The sequence below is a fragment of the Sardina pilchardus genome, chromosome 11 (assembly GCF_963854185.1).
Source record: "Sardina pilchardus chromosome 11, fSarPil1.1, whole genome shotgun sequence".
In the NCBI taxonomy this organism is placed as follows: Eukaryota; Metazoa; Chordata; class Actinopteri; order Clupeiformes; family Clupeidae; genus Sardina; species Sardina pilchardus.
This window is the reverse complement of record NC_085004.1, coordinates 6,214,979-6,240,213: the sequence shown is the minus strand read 5'-3', so window position 1 is coordinate 6,240,213 and position 25,235 is coordinate 6,214,979. Positions and strand designations below refer to the sequence as shown.

General features: G+C 41.2%; 1 protein-coding gene across 1 annotated transcript; it reads right to left on the bottom strand.

Moving 5' to 3' along the window:
- Positions 1-3,506: 3,506 nt before the first annotated feature.
- Positions 3,507-24,761, bottom strand: LOC134095537 (uncharacterized). The gene is made up of 2 exons (XM_062549141.1): positions 23,311-24,761; positions 3,507-5,615 (listed from the first exon to the last, which is right to left on the bottom strand). Exons 1-2 carry the CDS (start codon positions 24,393-24,395, stop codon positions 4,208-4,210), a joined length of 2,493 nt encoding a protein of 830 aa, XP_062405125.1. The 5' UTR covers positions 24,396-24,761; the 3' UTR covers positions 3,507-4,207.
- Between the last annotated feature and the right edge of the window lie 474 nt (positions 24,762-25,235).

Sequence of the window (25,235 nt, the reverse complement as noted above, 5' to 3'; positions counted from 1 at the left end):
TTAAGGTTTTGGCTGAGCCAGCTACCAGCCAACAACTTCATCAGCCAGCCGTTCTCAAAGCAAATGGCTTCGGGGTCATATCCATTGCAGCCTATTTGAAACCGATCATCCCCCCTCCCCCATACACTCGTCTAGGCTAGGCTACAGACATCACCGAGGCAATGGACAATTAACTGCGTCCCCACCCCCACCCCATCTAGCCTATCTGTCCCTGCCTACTAGTCTGTAGGCTGACTGTTTAGGCAACTCGTGGAAGAATGCGCAATGTTTCATACGCGCGTTTCAGAATGTTCGAATTCGCCAGCGTGCGTGTAGTTATGTGAATAGAAAAGAATAGAATATAGCCTTTTTTTATTGATGCCTTGTTCAAAAGGACTTCCGTCATGAATAGGTTGGGAATCGAACCATCGCACCTTGAGTCCTGAAGCCGAAGCTCTAACCATTGAGCTACTACCTTGCTTCATAAACACGTGAAAATGTATGTTTCAATGCTGAATCTCGAATTCACATAGAAGTTAGCTTAAATTGTAGAAACAGGCCTATAGCTTTTTTTCAGCAGACATCTCAAACATAGCCTACACATTCGCAAAACGGAGAATATCATTCACTCATTATTTTAAATTAGGCCTATGCTACTTCTCACGCCTATGCCTGCTCAGCATAGCTCTCTCTATCTCCCTCCCTCCGAGGTAGCTAGACTAGACCCTATAAGATGCTTCTCCCTAAATGAATGAAAGTTGTTTTAGAAAGTAGCCACGGTAGCCTGTAAAATGCGGCATGAAATCCTGGCTACTGTGTAATTGAAACCAGACTGTTAGGCTCTTTGTTCCAGGTGACTAGGTCCGATCATTTTCGGCGGCGCGAACCTATTAAATTAATAGAAGTGAATTTGGGGAGTGAATTAGAACTAGCCACATTCACTTTTAGAGCATTTTAGTTGAAAGTCAAGTTTGCTTAAGGTTTGTTCAAGAACTCTTCCAACGTTTTTACCTCAAACAACACAAATCGACACAAATACATGAACAGATAACTCAAACGTGCTGTATGTCATAATGAAACAAACAACCACAGATTATCAACAACACGGTCTGACACGAATGACACATGGCTTAGTGCAAACTGAATTTATGACCAAACGATTTCATTCGTGCACGAAGCGCCATCTAGCGATCATTATGTGTAAGTAAAAGCCTCCCAGTCTAAGGACTCAGCGGTCATTTGACCGCCTCGCCGCGCTTTAAGTAGGTCACAACAGCACGGCGCTTCTAGTAGGTCGTCAAAGCGGTCAAATGACCGGGGCGCGGCGCTTCTAGGTATAAGTGGGTCAGAACGGCGCGGCGCTTCTAGTGCTAGAGGGCGGAGATGGCGCCTTCTAACCCATAACTATGAGGCTGATTACGATTGATAACGCCCATTCAATGGACTGATAACGTCCGAAGCGGGCGCACCACTGACACTTCTGCAGTCAGCTGTTCTGTCACTATGACAACTGTTGCGTTGCGTGATGGAGAAACCATTGGGAGAAATGGGGGGAGGGCACGGAACCTCTGAAATCAGTGATGTGTTTGTTGATGCAAATTAATTATTAATTTAGGCAAACATACAGCATACAAAATGAAAAGATACAATGACTACACGCCAGGGGTTCTATACAAACAAACATAATAATGATCATTTTATGGGAAGGGGCTTTTAGAAAACCCTTATAGGCCTACATAAAAATGTACTTAATTTTGTTTGGAAGAGAAATTAATCTAACATTCGGTCACACTTAGGTGCCAATGGAGTTTAGGTGTTAGCACTGTCGTAGGACAGCCTATTCTCTGGTATCAGTCTGGCAAGACAGCTTTCTGCAGAGGTGACTGTATGTCTGGGAAAGTGGTTGGGAGTGGCAGGGTAGTGTCCTATGGCCGTGACAGTGAGGGTGTCCAGGGACAGTACTTGGCTGTCCCAAGACGGCGTCTAGTCTTGGGACAGTGCTTGGGTGTCCCGAGACAGTGCTTAGGTGTCCCGGGACAGTGTCTGGGTGTCCCGGGACAGTGCTTAGGTGTCCCGGGACAGTGTCTAGTGTCTCGGGACAGTGTCTGGGTGTCTCAACGTTAAGTCTATGGAATTTTTTTAACTCTTTTATTGTAAATATCTCAAAAAGTATAAAGTTCACAAATGTGAAAAATAATAGAACAAATCTCCGTTTCAAGACCTTTGTAGGAGTGCTTGAATGACGTGAAACGGTTCAGTGGTTTTAGAGCCTTTGATCGTTGATTTTGGTCGGAAGATATAATAATAATAAGAAGAACAGTGATAACAGTACATTGCATTTACATGCAATGTAATTATAGACCAATATTATGTTAAATGAAAAGAATAACTTTTATATATAAAATGTAACAATTATGTTTAACTAAAAACTGAAAATACTAATATGGCTCCTATAATTTGATTAAAGCCAATACTATGTTGGGTTTCTGCCACGAGTATTAGATTAAATAAACACATTTTGTTCCACTTTGATAACATGCTACCACATATCGTCCACTTCAACCTTCCTTGGTGCTATTGCTGAAATATATAAGACATAAATATGTCTGGTACAGCTTAAAGACTTTTAAACAACAGTAAAACGTGTCAGTTATTCAATGTTGATGATAATCATGTATTGATGCATGTCAATGGCAATTGAAACATCTTTTACTGTCTTTTTTGGCTGAACACGCTGGCCTGTGAAAAAAAGGCACTGTTTCTATTTCTACTTGGCACGCAGTTGCAGCATGGCCCAAGGAAGCAGTGTGAAAGCTATAACCTGTTAACATGGGTGGGAGCATAGTGGCTAAGGAACTGGGCTAGCATGCAGTGGCCAGAAAAGTTGTTAGTTAAATTTCTAGCTGCCACCATTGAGCAAGAATAGAATAGAATACTTTTTTGATCCTGTGAGGGAAATTTGTTTCTCTGCATTTAACCCAATTTTACCGAATTTAACCGAATTACTGAACACACAGCACACAGTGAACACACAGTAAGGTGAATCACACACTAACCCAGAGCAGTGAGCTGCTTGCCCAACCAGCGGCACTCGGGAAGCAGTGAGGGGTTAGGTGCCTTGCTCAAGGGCACTTCAGCTGTGGTTGGGGATTGAACCGGCAACCCTCCAGTTACAAGACCCAAGCCCTAACCAGTAGGCCACGGCTGCCCCAAGGCAAGGCACTTAACCCAGAGTTGCTCTGGCAAGACTGGCCCTTGTAATATTTGACATGCAAGCTGCTTTTGGTAAAAGTGTCAGCCAAATAGGTAGGTATATGCACACATCACATATCCAGAGTGAATCAGGTGTTAAGATCTGGACAACTTCCAGAAAAAGTAATAATGAAAGTTCAAATAAGCTTTTTTTTGCCACCGTGAATGTGCTTATGTGAGCATGTGTGTAGTGATTCAGATTTTGGTGCAAATATGTGTAAATGTGCTGATTAAAACACCACAGCTTGTTGTTCATTATGCTTTTCAAACAACAGCTAAGACTTTATTGGTGTATTACTATTAATAAACTGTGAAAATATTTGTACAGGTAATTGTCAATATAACAAACAACTTAATTTACAAGAAATATTTGACTGCTGCACTTCTGAAACAATTTGGTAAGAGTTTGATGCACCAACCCTGGAAGTTGTGAATCAAGACCCATTCTCAATCTCAATTGAGATGTGGTCTGGTGTCAACAAGGCTATACAGGAATTAAGTTTTACCTTGAAAATAATAAATGTAATGCACACTTCCGTGACACAAATTTCAAAAACACCAAATAACAGGATATCATCAAGAATAACCTAGAAAAGTGAATAATAATAATAATAATGATGATAATGATAATGATAATGATAATGATAAACATTGATTAACAGTAAAACACTCATCAATGAGTTCCGTAAAGAAATAATGTCCAACTTTATCAACTGGATAAAAAAAGGCAACAAAAAGTAATAAAATATCATCACATTCAAAACCTGTCCTCTGTATCTACAGTCAAGTCATAAACAAGAGACCGCACTCAAAAAAATCAGTAGGAACATAATCTCTGCACAAGTCTGTCACATTTTATAGTAGTTATCTAGCTTAAGACAAGAACAACAATATATTCCACCTGGGTCTTCACAGCCAGGAACTTATAAGCTCCAGAAACACAGAAGCGCAAGTAACAATTCTAATAAACAATGCGTTAGTAGCCTGGTAATTTTGGCTTAATTGCTCTGGTAGTCCGTCTTGAAGGCTGTCTGAGGGGGTTGAGGGAATTTTGCTCCACAGTCCTCAGGATAGCACCCGACCCTTCCTTTGCTAACTGCAAGATGATACCGTCTCCTGTCCCCACTGAGATGGATGAGGTGGAGGCTGCCAGTTCAGTGCTGTGTGTGATCCTGCTGACCTCTCCCACAGCAGTGGCCAAGTTAGAACTAGAAGTCATCCTGGAAATCCTACCTACCTTGCTGACTTTGGGAATGGTAGGCTGAGTCAAGTCCAGGCTTTGGTTAGCACCCACGCCTTGACTTCCACCTAGTTCATGCAATGCCCCTTGTGTCTCAGAGATGGTCATGTTATGTCTGCTGTGGAGTACTTTGTCGGGTAGCTGGCTGGTAGTGTATTGGTCCTCACTGCAGCCTGTGGTCTTCAATGGTCCCTCAGTAGCTGCAATGTTTATAGATGTGTTCTTCACATCTATCTGGACAGTAGACTCTGCTGCCTCCCATCTTGTTGGTGAGATGTTGCCTCCGTATTTCATTGCTACAATTGATGTCTCCTCATCTTCAACTTTAAGGACTAATCCACTGGCCTCAGCAGTCTGCAACCCTTTTTCAAGATTAGGGCTTTCGGCCTCAGGCGGCACCTCATACTCAAACTCATACACCTCTAAACAGGCAGTGCCATTCTCTGACACAGGGGTAAAGTTAGGCTCAGAGGAACCAGCAGGGACCACTGCCAAAGACTTGACTGTTTCAGAGCCACCGTTAAACTTCTGCCATTTATTTGCAGGCGACTTGTGCTGACGGCCTTTGCGGCTGTACTGCTGCTTGTGGTCCTGAGCCACCATAGAGTTTTCTGGGCAGGTCCGCTTCCGGGCAGGTCTGTCAGAAGCCTGCAACGGTACCCGCTGCTCTACCTTATAGCTGCCATTGGCCTCGTCTTCCTGATGGCTGGGTTTCGATGTGGCAGCCTGTGACGTGGGCAAAGTGTTTGAATTTACCTTTTCCTTGCAGACTTTGACTACTGCAGTAAGGTGCAGGTATGAGGCCGCGAGCAGCAGGTCTGTCATGTGGGACATGTCCAGCAGCAGTTTTGAGGAGTACATCATATCCAGCAGTGTTGAGAATGCTTCAGGGGTCACTACTCCTGAGTCTAGCTGCAGGAGTCTCATGTTCCCATCAGGGCCCACGACATACTGCTGGACAACGCTACTGTCTGAGTTGCATAAAAGAGAGCGGAAGTAGGAGCTGCTGGCCGCCAGGACAGCGCGGTGTGCGTTGAAGTACCGATTCCCCACAGCGACGATGCAATCACACAGACGATTCTGGACGCGCTGGTTGTTCAGCTCCTGAAAAACCTCTAGGAAATGGCCAGGAAAATCCATGAACCTGTAGGGTGGAAAACACATGGACAACTAAATTTCAATTGTTAAATGGATAGTAATCTTTACTTGCAATTCAGCTCTCTTCTCTAAATAACTTTGACCACAGTGCTGCCTAAGTGGTCAGTCATCGTTTAGAACTGGGGTCGGGGGAAAAAGCAGTTAAAGAAAAAAATATATATTGTGAAATAATAAAAATAATAAATGTTAACAAATTACAAATTACAAAAATAAATGTTAACAAATTACGACTGATGACCGGAATCGGACGGTTTTCACGTGATCGGCCACTATCCAGTCCACTATCAGTCCAGCCTGCACGACCACCATGACAGAAAGTCATTAGCAAGATCAGTGAAAAAGCTATGTAGCCTATGGTCTATGGCTAAAGCATTACCTAGAGGCAAGTAAGCCTAATAAAAAACTCGATGTCACGAATGTCAAATTTCTGTGTGACCTATCTATCAGACCAGTTACAGCAAGTTACAGGATGGCTAATGTCACAAAGTCTGCGTGCGTACGATGGAAAGTAAACTGAATTTTTTTCAGTCTCCTCCCATTGAGAACGACGGAGTCCGTTTGTCAGCCCCCGGTTACAGCCCCCTAACAACCGTCGTCAAGAACGAACTCAGAGGACAAGCGAACCCAGAGCCGCACAGACACGCACGGACAGCACAAAGCAAGCTTGCTGAGCTTAGTTGATGAAAAAGAAAAAAATGAACGGGAAAAGCATAGAATTGCCAAAATATTGCGAGAATCTAAGAGACAAAGACGCACAAGATCGATAGCTTCAAAAATTACGCTTAATTTGCGTGCCATATAGCCATCTGATATGGGTTCATGAGTAACAGGCTAAATCAAACAAGTAATATGTTCCTCATCTGTTTAAGATGTCTGTTTTCAAGCCATCACTCAAAAAGCCTAGCCTTGACCCTAACATCCTAGCTAACTATAGGCCTATATCTAATCTCCCATTTATGTCAAAAATGCTTGAAAAAATAGTATCCAAACAAATTGGCGCCTTCTTACAAATGAACAAAATGCAATAACTGTACCAATCTGGCTTTAGAGCCCATCACAGTACCGAATCAGCCTTAGTTAAAATGCTTAATGACCTCCTCATTGCAGCTGATAACGGATATGGCATCAATACTAGTCCTCCTTGACCTCAGTGCTGCTTTTGACACCATAGATCATGACATACTACTTTACAGGCTTGAACATTCCATAGGTATCAAAGACTCTGCACTTGCTTGGTTTAGATCATACCTTACTAACCGCCAACAATTTGTACAGGTCCATAATGAGCCATCCACCCAGACTATGGTACAATATGGAGTGCCTCAAGGCTCAGTACTAGGGCCCCTACTATTTTCTCTTTATATGCTTCCCCTAGGTTCTATAATTAGAAAACATGGCATTAATTTCCATTCTTATGCAGATGATACACAATTATATATTTCCATAAAGCCCGATGAACCAACCCCGCTAGCCAAACTCAACACATGTCTGAGAGACATAAACAATTGGATGACTACTAACTTCCTGCTATTGAACTCAGATGAAACAGAAGTTATGGTTTTAGGTCCTAAAAAGATTAGGGACATCCTATCCACATCACAAGTTACATAATAATCTCTCATTGACCTCATCCACAAGTGTTAAAAATCTAGGAGTTATAATTGATCAAGAACTTCTACTCAATAGTCACATAAAGCAGATCACAAAAACTTCATTTTTCCATTTAAGGAACATTTCAAAGATAAGGAAGTCCTGAAAAATTAATCCACGCTTTTGTCACTTCCAGGTTAGACTATTGTAATGCGCTATACGCCAGCTGCAATAATACCTGTCTAAAAAGCTTACAGCTTATACAAAAGGCAGCTGCTCGCACACTCACTACAACCAAAAAATGTGAACATATTTCCCCCATCCTGGCATATTTCCCCCAACCTCTACATTGGTTACCTGTTAAAAGTCGCATTGACTTCAAAATTCTACTTCTAACATACAAAGCCATAAATGGCAGGGCACCCGCATATATTAAAGATCTTCTAGTCCAAAAATACTGGACTTCTTGTAACTCCAAGAATTTCAAAATCTACAGTAGGAGGCAGAGCTTTTTGTTACCGCGCACCTCTCCTTTGGAATAATCTTCCTCCCTCAATTTGATTAGCAGACACCCTTCCTATTTTTAAGTCTAAGCTTAAAACATATCTCCTTAGTGCTTCCCATAGTTAGGTATGGTGCAGTGTGGAACTTCAACCACTTCAGGGTCTTATTGGAAAGGACCACCTCTGCTGTGGGCTTGTGTGACTGGTGCCCCAGTCATGCGTCCCATGGTGGCTACTGACCACACCTGTGCTGGTGCTGACTACCCTCCACCATGCCTTAGTTATGCTGCTTTAGCATAGCGCTGTCATGGACTTCTCATGTGTCATGCCCATGGAGGTATTATAAGAACTGGAGAGAGGGACTAAGTCCCGCCCCCATTCATTTCAATGGCCCATGCTAGGCTAGCTACTTCAGCCAAAAAAAGTTTGAAATTGGCCGCAGCCATCTTTGAGAAAATGGCGTTCCATGGGTGTTCATTTCCGTCACCAGCTAGAATGAGCCAATTAGGTTCCATGTTACAACGAGACAACGTAAGGTACGTCGTTGATGAAGATTGGAGAGTGAGAGAAGGTGTTCGTGAACGCGCACCTATTGTTACAGGCGCAAATATATTTAATTATTTGAGATGACATTTTGGGATGGTGGTGGAGAAGTTTGCCCCTTGTCTCGAAATCCTATAATGTGATATTCATATGTCATGATATAATAAACATGGCGAGTCAATATTGAGCAAGAATTCATGTTAGCATACACAAATAAATATGATCCCCACAGTAAATGCTTTGAACTGACTGTATGTAGCCTAGGATGTTATGTGTGCAATAGGCTGTATACCCGATGAAAATGACTCTTAAGTTGATATGGGATGTAAGAAACTTGTGATACCTGATATGCTATTTGTGCTGCACCTAGTGTGAATTTGCAGCTTAAACCTACATTTGCAGGCAGACGTAATGAAGCCAACGCATATTATAGGCTCACCGATAGAAGCGTGCATCCATGTATTGTGTTTCGAGCAGCATGCATTTTAAGTCTGCTGTCACTGTCGGAAACTTTTACCGTTATCTACTGTAGGCTGTGACCCCCAATGCTGCGTTGTTATAGGCTACAGGTCTGCAGCTGAGCGTTTTAAAATAGTTTTCATAGCCTAAACGACAGCGAGTAGGTTAATAATTGGGTTTAGAGAATTGCTTCGCATTTCCTAAAATGTCTCATCATACCTTGCCAACTCATACATAGTCTAATGCAAATAATAGTAACCTATTAGAACAACATTTGCTTTTTTCTTTCATTCACAAAGCCTGGTATAATGATACAGTCTAATCCACAGGCATTAAGTCAAGTATTGGTAACTTAATTCAAGTCGTCAGTCATTTTATTTATGTCTTCTGGAATGCGTAATCAACATGGACGCGCGACGAAGCTCGTGCCCAACTCGAAACTCGTGCATGAGCTGAGACAGCTCGTGCTATGAGCTGTCTCGTGCATGAGCTGGTGCTGGATATGTTGCAACCTTGGAACGCCATTTTTTCAAAGATGTCGGCGGCCAAATGCCATGCTAACTGGCTGAAGCTAACCCTCCAAATCCTGACCCCCTGGTTACAATGAATCACCCTCACTGCCCTATCGCATATCTGACCATCCATTGTTACAATGTTACAAAATGCGCAATCTTCTCCATGCATGTAGCCTACGGTTATAAGTAAAGTGAAGAGCATAAGCATGTAATACATGCCATGTATTAAAGAGATTTCTGTTAAATACATTTTATTTTCAGTTGTCAAAAGTGGTGGGGACAAAATCTGTGATAACAAGTGCTGGGTACATGTTAGTGCTGTCAATCTTCCTCCATTATCCCATTCGAATTTCATTCATTATTATTTTTCTAAATTCGAATATTTAATGGTCAATTTTGACTTATTAATATTTACTATTTTTCTATCTACTCACACTGTAAAAACTGGCTTAGCCTTTGCCATTGCCACTATAACATCGTAGTTGACTTGTTTACAGTTAGCTCGTTGGCTAGTTGGCTAGTTAGCTAGCATTAGGCAAACATTCCAAAAAGACGTGCTGGCCTTACTGTCAGACGGTTTTGGTAACATAGCAACAATAAACACTTGACCGAAGCGCTGAAAAAAAAAGGAGGAGGGACATAGACTCAGCAGCACCTAAAGCTGTCGTTTGCTAAATATAGTCAACGCTTGAAAAAAAAAAACACATTCGAATTATAATTTTAATATTCGAATAGTATTATTTTTTTACAAATTCGAATTATATTCGAATACTGAAATTCGTTCCAACAGCCCTAGTACATGTACCCAGCGTCGCCGGTTAAAATGAACATGCCTCCGTTTTAAAATAGCCTATACACATTTCTAAGTATTCCTAGCATATAAATGTAGCCTAAATGTCCATCTTGTCCATCTCTTTCGTCTTCGCCTTGACAATAATAGCCTATTCACGGAAATGCGGTCTTGTAACCGTAACGAATTAATTAATTAATCTAAGGTTGCCTATCTAGTCTTTCAGGTTGAATTGAAGGCTATTTCCTTCTGATAGGCCTAAAGGCGATTTTCATTAATTTCAACAATGGTTTATTGAAACGTCGTTTTATTAATTTCGCCAGTCATCACCTTCATTTTAATGATTAAATGAGACGGATATGCGGAGCATTTCTCTCCCTCTCCATTGACCAAAACGTTGCTCTGGCATCTCTGCTGGACTGACTGAGTTATAGGCTACGTCGCGTGAGAGAGCTGTGAGGTAGGCTGTAAAACATTCGAGAACTCTGCAACTGCAATCTGACATGCTGAGTGTCATGTCTCTTTTCTCTGCTTGTCACCAGGGTTTTTCCGTGTTTTCCGGCATGAGCCGAACCTTCATGTTATTAGGGCGGTCTTATGTTGCCCCCTTGCGGTTGCAGTTTTAATTACAAAGTCCCGAACCTTCAGGATTCCCGATGTGCGGCAAAGAAAGGAGCATTCTCAACCCGTACCATCTGTAGATAAGTGTTGTTGATACTATGAAAATAAAATACAGCAATGTAAAGGCATATGTGCGTGTGTGTGTTTTTTCGGTGGTCATAAAATAAATCAGTATGAATGTAGCCTAATTTAGGCTGACCTATTGTCTCCCATAAGCATAGTTCTGCCAAAGTGTTTGTGAAATATAATTAGGATCTGAAATCTGAAAATCTTGCATCTGAAATGCAATTGGCCTATTGGCTTTCAATTTGTCATTTAATATTTAATTTGTGTAGTACACAGTTGATTTGATATCCATGAACTAGCTATAGACCTAATCAATAGACTACATGAAGCGGTTTTAATTATTAGTATAAAGGCTACAGAATTAGGCTATAGGCTACTGGCTTGCACAGCCCACTGACAGCCTGTAGGCTACTGTATTGTCACTGAACAAGTCTAATGTGCATGACCCTTTATCAATAGTGACATGCCTTTCATGAAAGAGTATAACAACATGGCATTATTAATGTGTAACTTCATCGCATGGGAACCGAACCCGAGAACACGCAAAACATGATAGCCTGCCACCGACCAGGTTAGTTCTGTGGCATAAATTCCCATGGTTACTTAGCTGGGATTCAGGTAAACCACTAATGGAATGGAACTCTCACTAAAATTAGCGAAGCTTATCGAAATGAGCCAGGTTTAGCCTTTAGCGAGGTTGATGGAATACCCCCCTGGCAGTTCACTTTGTTTGGAGGAAGTTTAAATGGGCTATTTGGTAGCCTACTAGTTATTTCTCTGTGGCTATTCCACAGGCGGTAGGCCTATTTCATCGGCCTTGCTGTTTTATTGCTGTTTTATTTTGAATCTCCGCTGGTGGAGAAGACTATCAAATGGCTTTTACAATTCAAGTAAACATAGCATAATGTAGCCAGGCGTTATATAGCGAGCTATCTAGCTACAACGTAGCCTATACACAACTCAAACAAGAGGAAGTCACAAGCAGAACCTAACTCCACATTACGGTTTAACCTTACAGTCACACAGGCTACAAGAGACGGCGACAACTCCACCAACGTCCCGTTGAGTGGGGAGGTGATTCGCGAGTGATTGACGGCTAACGATTGCTACGTGCTAGGTGGCTGACCGATAGCTCATACATACCTTCAGATATATTTTTTTGACTACAAAACCTGGCTTTTGGGATTTTAAAGTTCATATTCCTCACTAAAAGTAGCAAAATATAAGGCAACAAACCCTGAACTTACTTGTTAGTACAGAAATACTGCCTTCGATTAGTTAGCACCGCCATCTTGGATACAATTGTCAACTTTACTTTCAAACAAGGAATGTCACGCTTCCTTCACTCCGATTGGCAGTCGCTTTGTTGCTGCGCTCAACATTTGCATAAAGTAGCCCAGCCCTCTTGTCTATTTTGGCCCCGCCTTGCTCGCGGCAGCGGCAAGCTCGTCGCTTGTTGCTGGCAAACGTTCACTCCCATTGAAAATGAACGGCAGCCTGTCGTTTTGTCGCTGTCTCTTGTAGCCTGTGTGACTGTAGGGTTATTCACAATAGGACAAATAGGTACCGACTGTATTGCTCACAAATATAGCCTACGAGAATTTGAGCTGCAACTTGCCTTGGCTCTTGACTTCACCTGCCAACACTAACGTCAACGCATCCCTGAACTTGAAACTCTTCCTCTCCAATCGCGACAATCAATATCGCACAATGAGTTCTTGCCACGTTCAGAGTGTTAGATAAAATATTTTGCTTGGTACAACCCCCTGCCCATTCACTCCCCGAGAAGCCTGACTTCCCTGGAAATGCATTTTTGAGCGTTTGGTGGACTTTGTGATCATCGGCAAGTTACAATTCCAGGTCCACAAATAATTACAATTTCCAGGTCTACAATTTCCAGGTCCGAATTTAATGTTGATTTATTGCATAGCCTACTTCAGCACCATTGACTGTAGCTGTCCAAACTGTAGGCTAACTGTGCAGTTCAACTGTTGAAATTGTAACCTAACGTTAACTGTAGACAAGCAAAACATTGCGCGCTCAACGTGCGTGTCACACCCACTCTGCATACCGGGGCCTCCAGTACCAGATGCCGTTCTTCTTTCTGAGCCCAAAATATTCCCATAAAGCACTTATTTGGCTAGGGAAAAAAAGCTGATTGCATATTGCTATAGGCCTACTTGCGACGCTATAAGTTAGCAGCCAGCCTTACCAGGGGCCCGTTGCACAAAAGCAGAATTAAGACATCCGGGATAAGTTACTGAGCCGCGATCACTGAATCCTAAACAAGAGCATACCGGCTGAATTGGTTGCACAAAGACCAATCCAGGATGAGCAGACACGGATTCATCAAGCCAGGTGTAAGTTATCCGGTGTATGTGCGCGTTCTCGTTTCTCCCCCAATAACTCGCGGTTGGAATAAAAAAGACGCGAAAAATAGCGTCTTGCACACAAAGTAAACAACCGCTTTTGATATAGACTAACAACGAGGTAAAGTTTTACTTTTTTGGATGGGGGATCATGATTATTTCTGTTACATAGCGGGAGTAGGTGTGGCAGATCAACTGAATGCAAATTTACGTATGCACCCACGTGTGTGAGAGCTTCCTTGTCTCGGCACGCAACGTCATTAGGAAGCGCTTTGCCACCGCAAAGATGCACAAAGTATCTTGATATGTCTTAAAAGCCGAATTAGTTCAAAACACCTTCGAAAAATGTCCCCTCCACTTCCAATCAACTACTACAGCAGCCTATTCATCAAACATCTGTCAAAAAAGAAGCAAACAACGAGTTGGCTATGTTATTAATTATAAGGCCACCATAATTTAAATGACATCCATATGGTATTAGGCAGACATTCTGCTGTGTTTTGCGAGTAAATGCATGTTGCAAATAATATATACAGTGCCTATAGAAAGTTATCATACCCTTTTGAAATAGTTACTTTTTTTGTCTTACAGCCTGAAATCAAAGCCCATTTTAAAAACAATCTTTTCCAGTTTTATTTACAAATTTAGCTGTACAACATCAAAATAATGAAAAAAAAGTCAACAGTTCTGAAAATTAATCAAAAATGAAAAACTAGAATAACAGGGTTGGAAAAGTCATCATACCCCTGACTTAATACTTTGTAAAGCTTCCTTTTGCTTTCATTACAGCCATCAATCTGTTTGGATATGTCTCTATTATAGCTTTGCACACCTAGATAGGGGAATATTTGCCCAATTTTCCGTGCAGAAATGTTAAAATTTAGTCAAATTCTGTAGGGAATGGCAATGGACTGCTCTCTTCAAGTCAATCCACATATTTTCTATAGGATTTAAGTCAGGGCTCTGACTTTGCCACTCAAGGATATTCACCATCCTATCCTTAAGCCACTGCTTTGTTCTTTTGGCAGTATGTTTAGGATTTTTGTCGTGTTGGAAGGCGAATGACCTCCCCATCCTCAGCTGTTTAGGAGAGGGACGCAGGTTTTCCTCAAGAATTTTGGTGTACTTGGCAACATCCATTTTCCCTTCTATCCTGACCAATTGCCCAGTCCCCGCTGAAGAGAAACATCCCCAAAACATAATGTTGCCCCCACCATGCTTCAAAGTAGGTATGGTATGTTTTGGGTGTGTTTGGGTGTGTATACTGTGTTTGGTTAGCGCCTGGAGCTCAGTCCAAAAACTTCAATCTTAGTCTCCAAAAAGTTCGATCTTAGTCTCATCAGACCATATAAGCTTTTTCCACATGGTAGCAGAATATTCCAGATGTGTTTTTGCACTGAACTCCAAGCGCAATGTTTGGCGAAAACCAACACAGTACACCACCCAAAACACACCATACCTAGTGTGAAGCATGATGGGGGCAACATTATGTTGTGGGGATGTTTCTTTTCAGCGGGAACTGGGCAATTGGTCAGGATAGAAGGGAAAATGGATGCTGCCAAGTACACCCACATTCTTAAGGAAAACCTGCGTCCCTCTCCTAGACAGCTGAGGATGGGGAGGTCATTCGCCTTCCAACACGACAATAATCCTAAACATACTGCCAAAAGAACAAAGCAGTGGCTTAAGGATAGGATGGTGAATATCCTTGAGTGGCAAAGTCAGAGCCCTGACTTAAATACTATAGAAAATATGTGGATTGACTTGAAGAGAGCAGTCCATCACCATTCCCTACAGAATTTTACTAAATTTTAACATTTCTGTACAGAAAATTGGGCAAATATTCCCCTATCTAGGTGTGCAAAGCTATAATAGAGACATATCCAAACAGATTGATGGCTGTAATGAAAGCAAAAGGAAGCTTTACAAAGTATTAAGTCAGGGGTATGATGACTTTTCCAACCCTGTTATTCTAGTTTTTCATTTTTTATTAATTTTCAGAACTGTTTACTTTTTTTTTCATTATTTTGATGTTGTACAGCTAAATTTGTTAATAAAACTGGAAAAGATTTTTTTTAAAATGGGTTTTGATTTCAGGCTGTAAGACAAAAAAAGTAACTATTTCAAAAGGGTATGATGACTTTCTATAGGCACTGTAAATGGAATCTACAGCTCTTTAAAAAAAATCACGTGGAGGTCTCATTTGAATGACAGCTAGCTGAACCAATCAGATAATGTAATTACCATTAGAATCAACTTATCTTGGCTGTAAGCCTGGTCAGGAGCAGGCTAGCTCCACAGAATAAATCGCCATGGTAACTTATACCATAACATATCCTGCTGCCCCCTATCCCGCTTTTGTGCAACTGGATCACAGATAAATTGAGCCAGGATAGCCAAGATATCCCGGGTTAATCCCTTATCCTAGTTTTGTGCAATAGGCCCCAGAGCGTGCAGGAATAAATGTCAACAAACACCGACCACAGTTGCGTGTGTGACTTTTGAGAGAGAGAGAGAGAGAGAGACAACAAGCACAGAAAGCCTATTTACTTAAAAACGATTGTGTCATACGATAATATCCTTATAATAATACATACATTACATTATTTATATGATATTCATATTTTCATATTTTATCATCGCGGTTATCATAACACCGGTAAATTGCGACACCCACAGTGTATAGTATACACTGCAATATTAAGCTGTAGATGGGCTCTGGTTAGGGATGCACCGATCCGATATTTGGATCGGATATCGGCCCCTATATGAACAAAATAGCTGGATCGGGGATCGGAAAACATGAGCAGATCCATGGGCCGATCCGAATTTAATTAAGTTTTAAAAAAGGCTGAGCCATGACGCGCAACCAGCCATTTAGCACCGCTGTAGCAGCAGCTCACTGCTGCGGGTTAGAGTGTGTCATCACCTCACTGTGTGCTCTGAGTGTTTAAATTCACTGATGGGATAAATACAGATACCAAATTTATGTCATAGGATCAAAAGAATGTCTATACTAACCTCCATTTGTCATAGATTAATTACGATCTTCATGCGTTTTGTTGCATTTAGGCAACACGTTTAATGTGTAGTCAACACAAAATAGGCTACTCAAACTAAACACATTGTTTTCATCTCATATCTGTATAAACTGTTCTTGGTATCAAGACATGCAAATGTTCAAATTGGCTGTTAAAAACTTCTCATTTATTAGATAAAACGTACAACTTCTACCGTTTACCACCATTCAAACTCCGTGTGAACTAATTAGTTTATTGTGGGGAAACTGCGGGACCTACCACTATGAGTAAATAGAGGGGTTTTGCGGGTGACACCATTTTGGCAGGGGTGTTTCAATGTATGTCACTAATATGGGATTTTTATCTGCAAAATTGTTTTGATGGGAGAAAATTATGCATTTGCTGAGTTTCATGTCACCTAGCTAGATTTATAATTTAGTAATAACTGTAAACTTGAATTTGAATGCTGTTCCAAGTTGCTGCTGGTGCACAACTGTTTATTTTTGATACTAGTAATAATGTAATCAATAATGATGATAATAATAATAATAATAATAATACATTACCTTTATATCGTGTTATTTTGTTAGATATTTTCTTAGGAAAGTAATGTTTAGTTAGGGAAAGAATGTTTAAGTCAAGCCTGATGCTTTTAGTCTTTTCCACATGGTGAGGTATACAGTTTATTAATTAACAATGGTATCGGATCGGTATCGGATATCGACCAATACGCAGAGCCCAGGCATCGGTATCGGTATTGAGACTGAAAAAGTCGGATCGGTGCATCCCTAGCTCTGGTAATATCAGTCAACAGAGGGGGGAAGGATAGAATACTGATGTCGAATTTGCAACAAATTATTCTGACTCCATAAGGAACGCCAGATCAGCGTTAACAATGTTGCAGTGTGGCTGCTGGCCGTGTTCAATTGGAAACTCATAACTCTGGGGCGATTTTCAATCAACAATAATCAACTAGAAAATGTAATTCCATGGATGAAATTACCATTGTGTAAAACATAGTATTACTGCTCTCTCTCACTTGGATCAGAACAACACGTATGTACGAATGCTCTTTATCGACTTCAGCTCCGCCTTCAACACCATAATACCATCTAGGCTCATCATGAAACTGCAAGACCTGGGCCCGTATTCACAAAGAATTGTAGGGCTAAAAGTAGCTCCTAACTGGCGAATTTATAGCCTGACGACGTCATACTCAATTCTTATCAGAATATGAGTCTGAAACTGCTCCATTCAGCTGCGATTATGGGGCGTGATTCAACCGATACAGTGCGGGGGGGATAGCTCTGCACTCATTGGATAGACCAAACCAAACAGAACAAGTTATTGGCTGTCAGTATCTGCGAAATCTAAGACCAGGGTATCTGCACATTTTTTATCAACAAATTTAATGACTTTTAAGACCTTTTTAAGACCTCTAAGAATAAAAATTAAGACCATTACCACAGCAAAAATATATATATATAAGTACGCTCTAGGCTGTTCAGTTTACCAAAGCACATTTGTATTTGAGTGACAGTGCAAATAGTGCACGTCAGGCAACTGCCTTCTCAATACTACAACAATACTGCTGTAAATAACGTACAAACAGTGTGTAAACAAATCAAGTTGCAAATTACAAGTTAAACACAGTTAAAAAATGGACAAGGCTCCCGACTAACTTTTTGCGTTGGTTGCACTGGTGCGCCTAACTTTTTTTTTCAGGTGCACCAGCACAAAATTTAGGAGCACCCACATTTTTCATTGCATAGCTTTCTAACAGCAAAAGGTCACATTTTTATCGCACTCCTTTCATATAATGTGAATGATTTTTTTATAAACATATTTGATAAAAAATCATTCACATTATATATATAATCATTCAAACTAAATAACCACCCCCCCCCCCCCATTTTTTCCCCTTTACTTTCTATATACTGAAATTTCTGATATTCATGACTGCACACTTTATGCAGATTATATAGCCTACTATTTGTATTACAACTCTAGGCCTACCTCTTTAATTCAGCTGTCTGATTGATGCCTCAAAATATTGTAAACAAAGTAGCATAGTTAGCTAGCTTATCATAGTCTACTGGTTGGACTGTTCAGTTTCCCCCACATGTGTTTAAGTATCAAGGTAGGCTGATACTTTTTCTCCTTGGGACAGGTCCTTTTAGTCTTGGAGTTAGAAAACATTGGTGATGAGATGATCACTCAACTTGAATGCAAGAGTTTTAATAAAATGTGCAGCATGCTATGATGCTAACCGGATTTCATAATAATTTAGCTAGTCGTCATTGCTTTTTTCACGATTGTGTTTTATTTGGATTAAATGTGCATGTCGAGGGGTGGGTGTCCATTGAGAGAGAAAGAGAGAGGGCCAAGCCGAGGAGGTTTACTTCTATATTGTTTGGTAAAGTTGCACGCATAGTCTACAATGAAAACAGGCAAAATAAATGTATGCTCTCGCCCGAAAAGCGTCAGGTGCACCATTGCAACCTCAAATATTTTTCAGTCGCATTCTTAAAAATCTTGGCTCGCGTCTGCCACTCTGAAACACTATCTCCGTCTGTAGGAACGCACACGCTACTTTTTACTGTGTTGTTATATTGTAACACCCACAATATTTGAGTGTGTCTACATTCACAAAGCTGACGAAACGGACTCGGCACGACATGAAATTTAAGACCTCCTCATCGGAAATTCTAGAATTCAAGACATTTTAAGACCTTGAAAATCCAAAAAAATAAATACGACTTTTTAAGACTTTTTAAGGACCCGCGGGGACCCTGAAGACAGAAATATGTAGCAGGGTAGGCTATGGAAAACATCCTCCTTCGTTTTTAAAAATAATTCCTTCAAACTGTATATGCAATGAACAGCTGGGGAAGTGTGTCGTTAACCCAACGAGCAAACAGACATTTTTAAACAAACGGGAACAACATCACCCAAACATGCTGTTTTAACTGGGTGAAAGTGAAACTGAAGTTTTCCCACATATCCTCGTGTTCAGAAATAGTTGTGCGAATCCGTGATAAAACCTCCGTTTCAATAGCTAAGATAAACGAAAGGCCAAACTGCATGAACAAATTATGCATTCATAGCCATAGCGATCAAAATCAACCTAAGCGAACATGGTCTCACACCTAACTCGTTGAACGAGGACGCATGCAGCCGTGAACGTCACTGCTGTTCATATGTCAATCATCACATAAAGCCCGCCCTGTGAAATGTGATTGGTCCGGGCCGAAGTGTATCTCGAATAGCAGCTGAACGGAGCAATGCCAGACCGAAGTTCCCTGCAGAAAAAGAATGGAGGCGGGGCTAAACTTCGGTCTGGCATCCAGGCTAGCGAATTTAGGGAGGAACTCCTAAAAATAATGGGCGTGTCACTCCTAACTTTATGACTCCTAATTTTTTTCACTAAAAGTTATTCACAAAGCATTTTAAGCCTAAAAGTAGCTCCTAAGTCTAGGACAGCGTAAAAGAACTCGAGAGGACTTCTAACTCACTAAGACCTATTCACAACCCGCTTTTAGTGGCATTTCACGTCGCAATGTTTTGAAATGACCGTGCAGTGCAGGAGCTCGCTGTCATGCAAGGGAATAAATGTGCATTGCAACTAAGGATGCAAATGCAATAATGCCACCGACAACCAAAACCACCATTGCATATAAACTAAATGTAACGTTGCATTGTGCCTAATTAAATTAAATCGCTTCTCCTCTTTGCAAATATAGGCTACGTGTTTTCATACAGATTAATTTAAAACATGTTGCAAAGATAGGCCTACTGCTCCAGTCCATAGTGTTTCTTTAAGCCTAGGCTTGCTTTACTCTTTATTCATTAAGGCTAAGCCTATTCATCATCTTCCATCCTTCACAGCCCGACATAGCGCACGCATTCTCACCAGCTAAGACCTAACACCTGTCACTCAACTCGTCATTGTAGGGGAGGTTTGCCATCATTCCCGCGTTATAATCACCAGCCAATCAAGGTGGTCACTTTCATCAAGCTCGTGCATGAGTAATGACGTCAACCATAGCAACGAAGACTCACTTTTAGTTTAGGAGTGGGCGTTTCTCCTTACTAAAAGTAGGTCTGAAAGGCTTTGTGAATAACTTTTAAGGGAAAACTCCTAACTAAAATCTTCTAGCGCGATTTAGGAGTACTCTTAGTGGTAAAATAAAATGCTTTGTGAATACGGGCCCAGAACATCAGTCCCTCCATGTGCAGCTGGATACTAAATTTCCTAACAGGCAGGCCACAGGCAGTACGGCTAGGTAGTGCTGGGCGGTATGGCCAAAAATGTATATCACGGTATTTTTCAAAATTCTGACGGTTTCACGGTATATGACGGTATTTTTTTTTCCATGCATAATCAGGTGTTCGCAACATTTTCTATGGGTTGACCAAGGAATTGCTGCAGTTGACTTAGGATGGCCTATTTTACTGTCATGATGAGTGAATATTGTAAAATAATTCCACACTAGTAGTAGTAGGCTATTACAGGTTGCATGGCCATGATGCTGTTTAGGCCTACAAAGAGGCACTCATGATTCTAATGGGCAATTGCAGTCAAAATACAGAACTTTTACTATGCAAATTGAACAAACCTACACAAAAAGTAGTGCAAATACTTATGCTTCAAGTTCAAGCCCAAGTACACTGTTTTCAAGTAAATATAAAAAGGAAATATAAAACAAGTGTGACTAAGTGAAGAGACTGCTCCGCTAATATGCCTACTCTGTCAGATAGGCCCATCAGAGTCATGCCGTGTTGTTATTGTGAGCTCTACACATAACTTTAGTGGTAGGCTAACGTTTACAGAATTCACGTGGATGTCTTGTTAGCCTATCAAGTTACAGTTCGCTAAGCAAAATGTAAACACAAAAGTTCATTTCAGGGCACTGATGACAGTCAAGATCATGACTAACTAACTAGCTAGTATTGTCCAGTTCATGTCTGTAACATGCTTTACTTGCTACTTGGATAATTTCAGCGAATGTTATTAAGGTAAGATGAATTATAAGATCATAAAGCTTTCCTGTGTTCGGTGGGTTCACCTACTAGCCAGCTAGCTAGTTACAGCAGTGAACAATCTTTTTTTTTTGCCTACTGGAAAATCCCTTTCAATGTAGGTTATTAAGACTAGTGGCGCTTTCTTTAACTAGGGGAACAATTTAAGGTATTCTGTGCAACACCCGTAAATAAATCCCTTACCAAAGGAACAAATAAGCCTTCTGCATCATTGTTAAAGGGAAAACGTGAGGTGTCATGTGTTACAGGCTCCACTGTTAACTTTCTCCATGTGTGTTTAGAAGCGCAACCCTGAAAAGGGTCCCGTCTGAAACAATGACGCGCGACGCAGCATTCCGCCCACAGTGTAATCAATTACACCGGTATGGCGGTATATTAAAAATTCATATCATAACGAAAATATACACCGGTATTCGGTGTGAACCGGTATACCGCCCAGCACTACGGCTAGGTAACATCACCTCCTCCAGTCTAACACTCAGCACTGGTGCTCCACAGGGTTGTGTGTTAAGCCCTCTGTTGTATTCACTGTACACATGTGACTGTGCAGCCACTGACAGCTCCAATACCATCATTAAGTTTGCCGATGACACCACCATAATCGGCTGCATCAAGAATGGTGATGAGTGTGCCTACAGAGCAGAGGTGGCAGCAATGACATCTTGGTGCCAGGATAACAGTCTACTGCTCAATGTAACAAAGACCAAGGAGCTGATAGTGGATTGGGCGGCTGCAGGGAGAAGAACACGCACCCATTCACATCGGGAGTGCAGCAGTGGAGAGAGTCAAAAGCTTCAGATTCCTGGGCATTAACATCAGTGAGGATCTGAGCTGGACACACCATATAGGTGTGATCACCAAGACAGCAAGACAGCGGCTCTTATTTCTGCGACGTCTGCGGAAATTTGGCATGGACCACAAGTTACTGACCAACTTTTACCGCTGTACAATAGAGAGCATTCTAACTGGTGGCATAACTACATGGTATGGTAACAGCACTGCCCAGGATCAAAAAGCGCTACAAAGAGTCGTCAGATCAGCACAGCGTATTACAAGGACTGAGCTACCATCCATCCAGGACCTCTACAGTCAGCGCTGCAGAAGAAAGGCCAAGCGTATAGTTTCTGACCCCAGTCATCCCAGCCACCATCTCTTCACCCTCCTACCTTCAGGCCGACAATACAAGAGTCTAAGGACCCGCACCAGCAGATACAAGGACAGTTTCTACCCTCAAGCCATCAGGATGCTGAACCGTCCTGGGAAACCCCCTTAAGATGGCACTTTTCTTCTTATCTATTTTTTTGTTTGTTTCTAATTTATTTCTGGACGCTTGAGCACAACGAATCTCATTACTTCTAAATTCTTTTTATGAGTATATGACAATAAACTTGAAATGAAAAAAAAAAAAATAATAGTTAAAAAGACAACATACTGTATGACACATTAAAGAATAGATATAACAATAACCCAATTAGAATTCCACTGAAATTACTTGGAACCCCACATTTAAAAAGTGATTTATGAAAATGCATTACAATTGTGGATAGTAGGCCTAGCCTGTTTTGGAAAATAGCCTATAGGCAAACTCTTCATTTATTAGAATAAAAGACTGAAATGAAGTTGCCAACTCTAAACGAGTTGCAAGCGCTGACACTTTGGTTAGTAGCCTAGCCTATGAAGTTCAACTACAGTGGTAGGATAGCTTACATAGGTAGCCTATACACTTTAATGCAGGTAAAAAGTAGGATAGCCTACAAAGGCTTAGACCCCATTGGAATACGGAATACAATCTCAAACAACTTCAACGATGATGCAGCAACAGGTATGATATCTAGCAAATGTAACGTTAGCTTAAAGACTACACAATATATTACAAGATGAGCTAGTAGGCTATTTAGGTTCTTCACAGTGGTTCCAAGTGTATTACTATCCTAGGAATGTAGCCTACAATACGCTGTTAACAAAGAGTTAATCATCAACTTTACATTAATATTGTTACGGGAACTCAATGAATGGGACTCGTATATCTCTCTCTCTCTGTCTCTGTCTCTGTCTCTCTGTGTTATAAAGACAATTTCAATGTTGGCATTTGTCAAACACAAATGAATAGGCCTACGAATAAACCCATTGTTTCAGTAGAGTACAACATTAACCTGGCTTACCTGTGTCCATTGACAGAAAGACTCTCATATGACTGAAGGGCAACATCAGGCGGGGGGTTAACTTTTGTCCCTCGAAAGCAACAGTTGGTGTATGTCTGTTCAATTCCAGCCTCTTTGCATATCCGTGATAGCATCGAGGCGATGTGATTGACTCCAAGGGGACTTGTGATGTACCACACTGAGTCTACTTCAAAGGCATTCATTTTGGGATGCAAATAAAAGGCTGGTGGATTTGATGGCATCTTGTGAATGTACTTCTCTAACGATGCTACTGGGCACAGTGGATCTCCTGGCCTGGCAAACATACGCCTGCGATTGTCCTCAATGTCCTTCTCTGTTATGCCTTTACGATTTTTTGTTGCCAGAGTGCAATATTTTCTTCCTATTTCGTCGGTATTAAATGCAAATGAATTTTTCGTTAACATTCGGTTTCCCTCTTTACCTAACCATCCGAAATGAAGTTGAATATCAAACCATACTTTATTTACGAGGCCTCTTGGATGGCTAGGGTTACATGCATGAGATTCACTGATTATTTTCAAATCTGATGGAGAGATTGACGTAGGGTGGCTGATCTTGTCTTTAGCATCCCGTTTCATTGTTTTAACGAGTCCGAGGAACACATTGTTTGAGGACCTGAACTCAGGGTCTTTCATTATATTCCAAGATCGGTTCAGTGGAGGGTCATTAAGATACCTTAATAGTCCTGAGCGTAGTCCCACGTAGCTGCTAATACTGTAGGATTCACCGTTTGAATTAAGAATAGATGCATAAAATTGACGTAATATCAGATTAAATTGTTCCTTCGAAATGTTTGCAAAGTCGACTTTCATTTCTTGTTGTTCCAACCAATCTTTTAAGCACCTCACAGCCCATCGTGTTTGCTTCAGTGTATTTTCTGTTAATTTAGCCTGAGAAATTGATTTTACTAATTCCAGTGTGTTTAATTCTTCCTCTGTCACATCCGCAGACCGAACAGTTGATTTCACGCCAGCAGGTTTAACGTTAACGTTGTTTGCCGTCGGTGTATCAATATAGTCTTCTTCTGCGTCAAATGTGTCCATTTCTGTATTATCTGTTATCATCGTTGGACTGCCTTAACAGTCGGGTGAAAATATTTAAAGTTAGCAAAACGTCGGTAGGCTAAGCAAATATTCTAGAGCAGAGCAAGAGATCCGTTCAAACAAACAAAAAAAACATGGTCCTGAGATACATCCACTCGTTGCTAGGTAGCACAAGAGGTGAAATGTCCAAAGCAAAGATTCTAGGGCTCGTTCTATGATCTTTGGTCCAAAGTATGGGGTTAACGTTCCTGTTGTAAAACGGTGAGAGGTTCGCAAAATTACGCATATTACGTCTGGTAGGATGGTGTTACAGCCAGATAGGCTACAGTACAGTCGGCTTGTATCAAAAATAGTCCACGGGGTCGAAAATACTTAACCACCTCTTGTTTGGTGTTCTATTGTGAAATATCGCCCCCACCACCACGCACTGTCCTAGTGGATAGAGTTCCTCTTCTTCTGATTAATGGCAGATTACATCCTTTAATGTTGCGTATACTGCCACCTACTGTACAGGAGTGTTAACTAGATGCACCGCATAGCGGTGCACAATATGACCGCCGCTCAGTTCTGCACATTCTCTCCAAAACAAATTACGCTTGTCAACTTTCCTGTATCTCCGATTTGTGCATACTGTATGTATATATCTCCTATACTCTTGCAGCTCATGTGTATATGAGTGTGTGCATGTGTGAGTTTGCTTGTATAAAAAGATGTGTGTGTGTGTCTGTCTGTGTGTGTGAATGTGCATGTGTGCGCATGTGTGTGTGTGTGTGTGTAATCCGTGGAAGTGTGTTTATCTATGCGTGTGAATCTGTTGATGTGTGTGTGCGATCGCCAATAGCCTACTCACTATATTGGAAT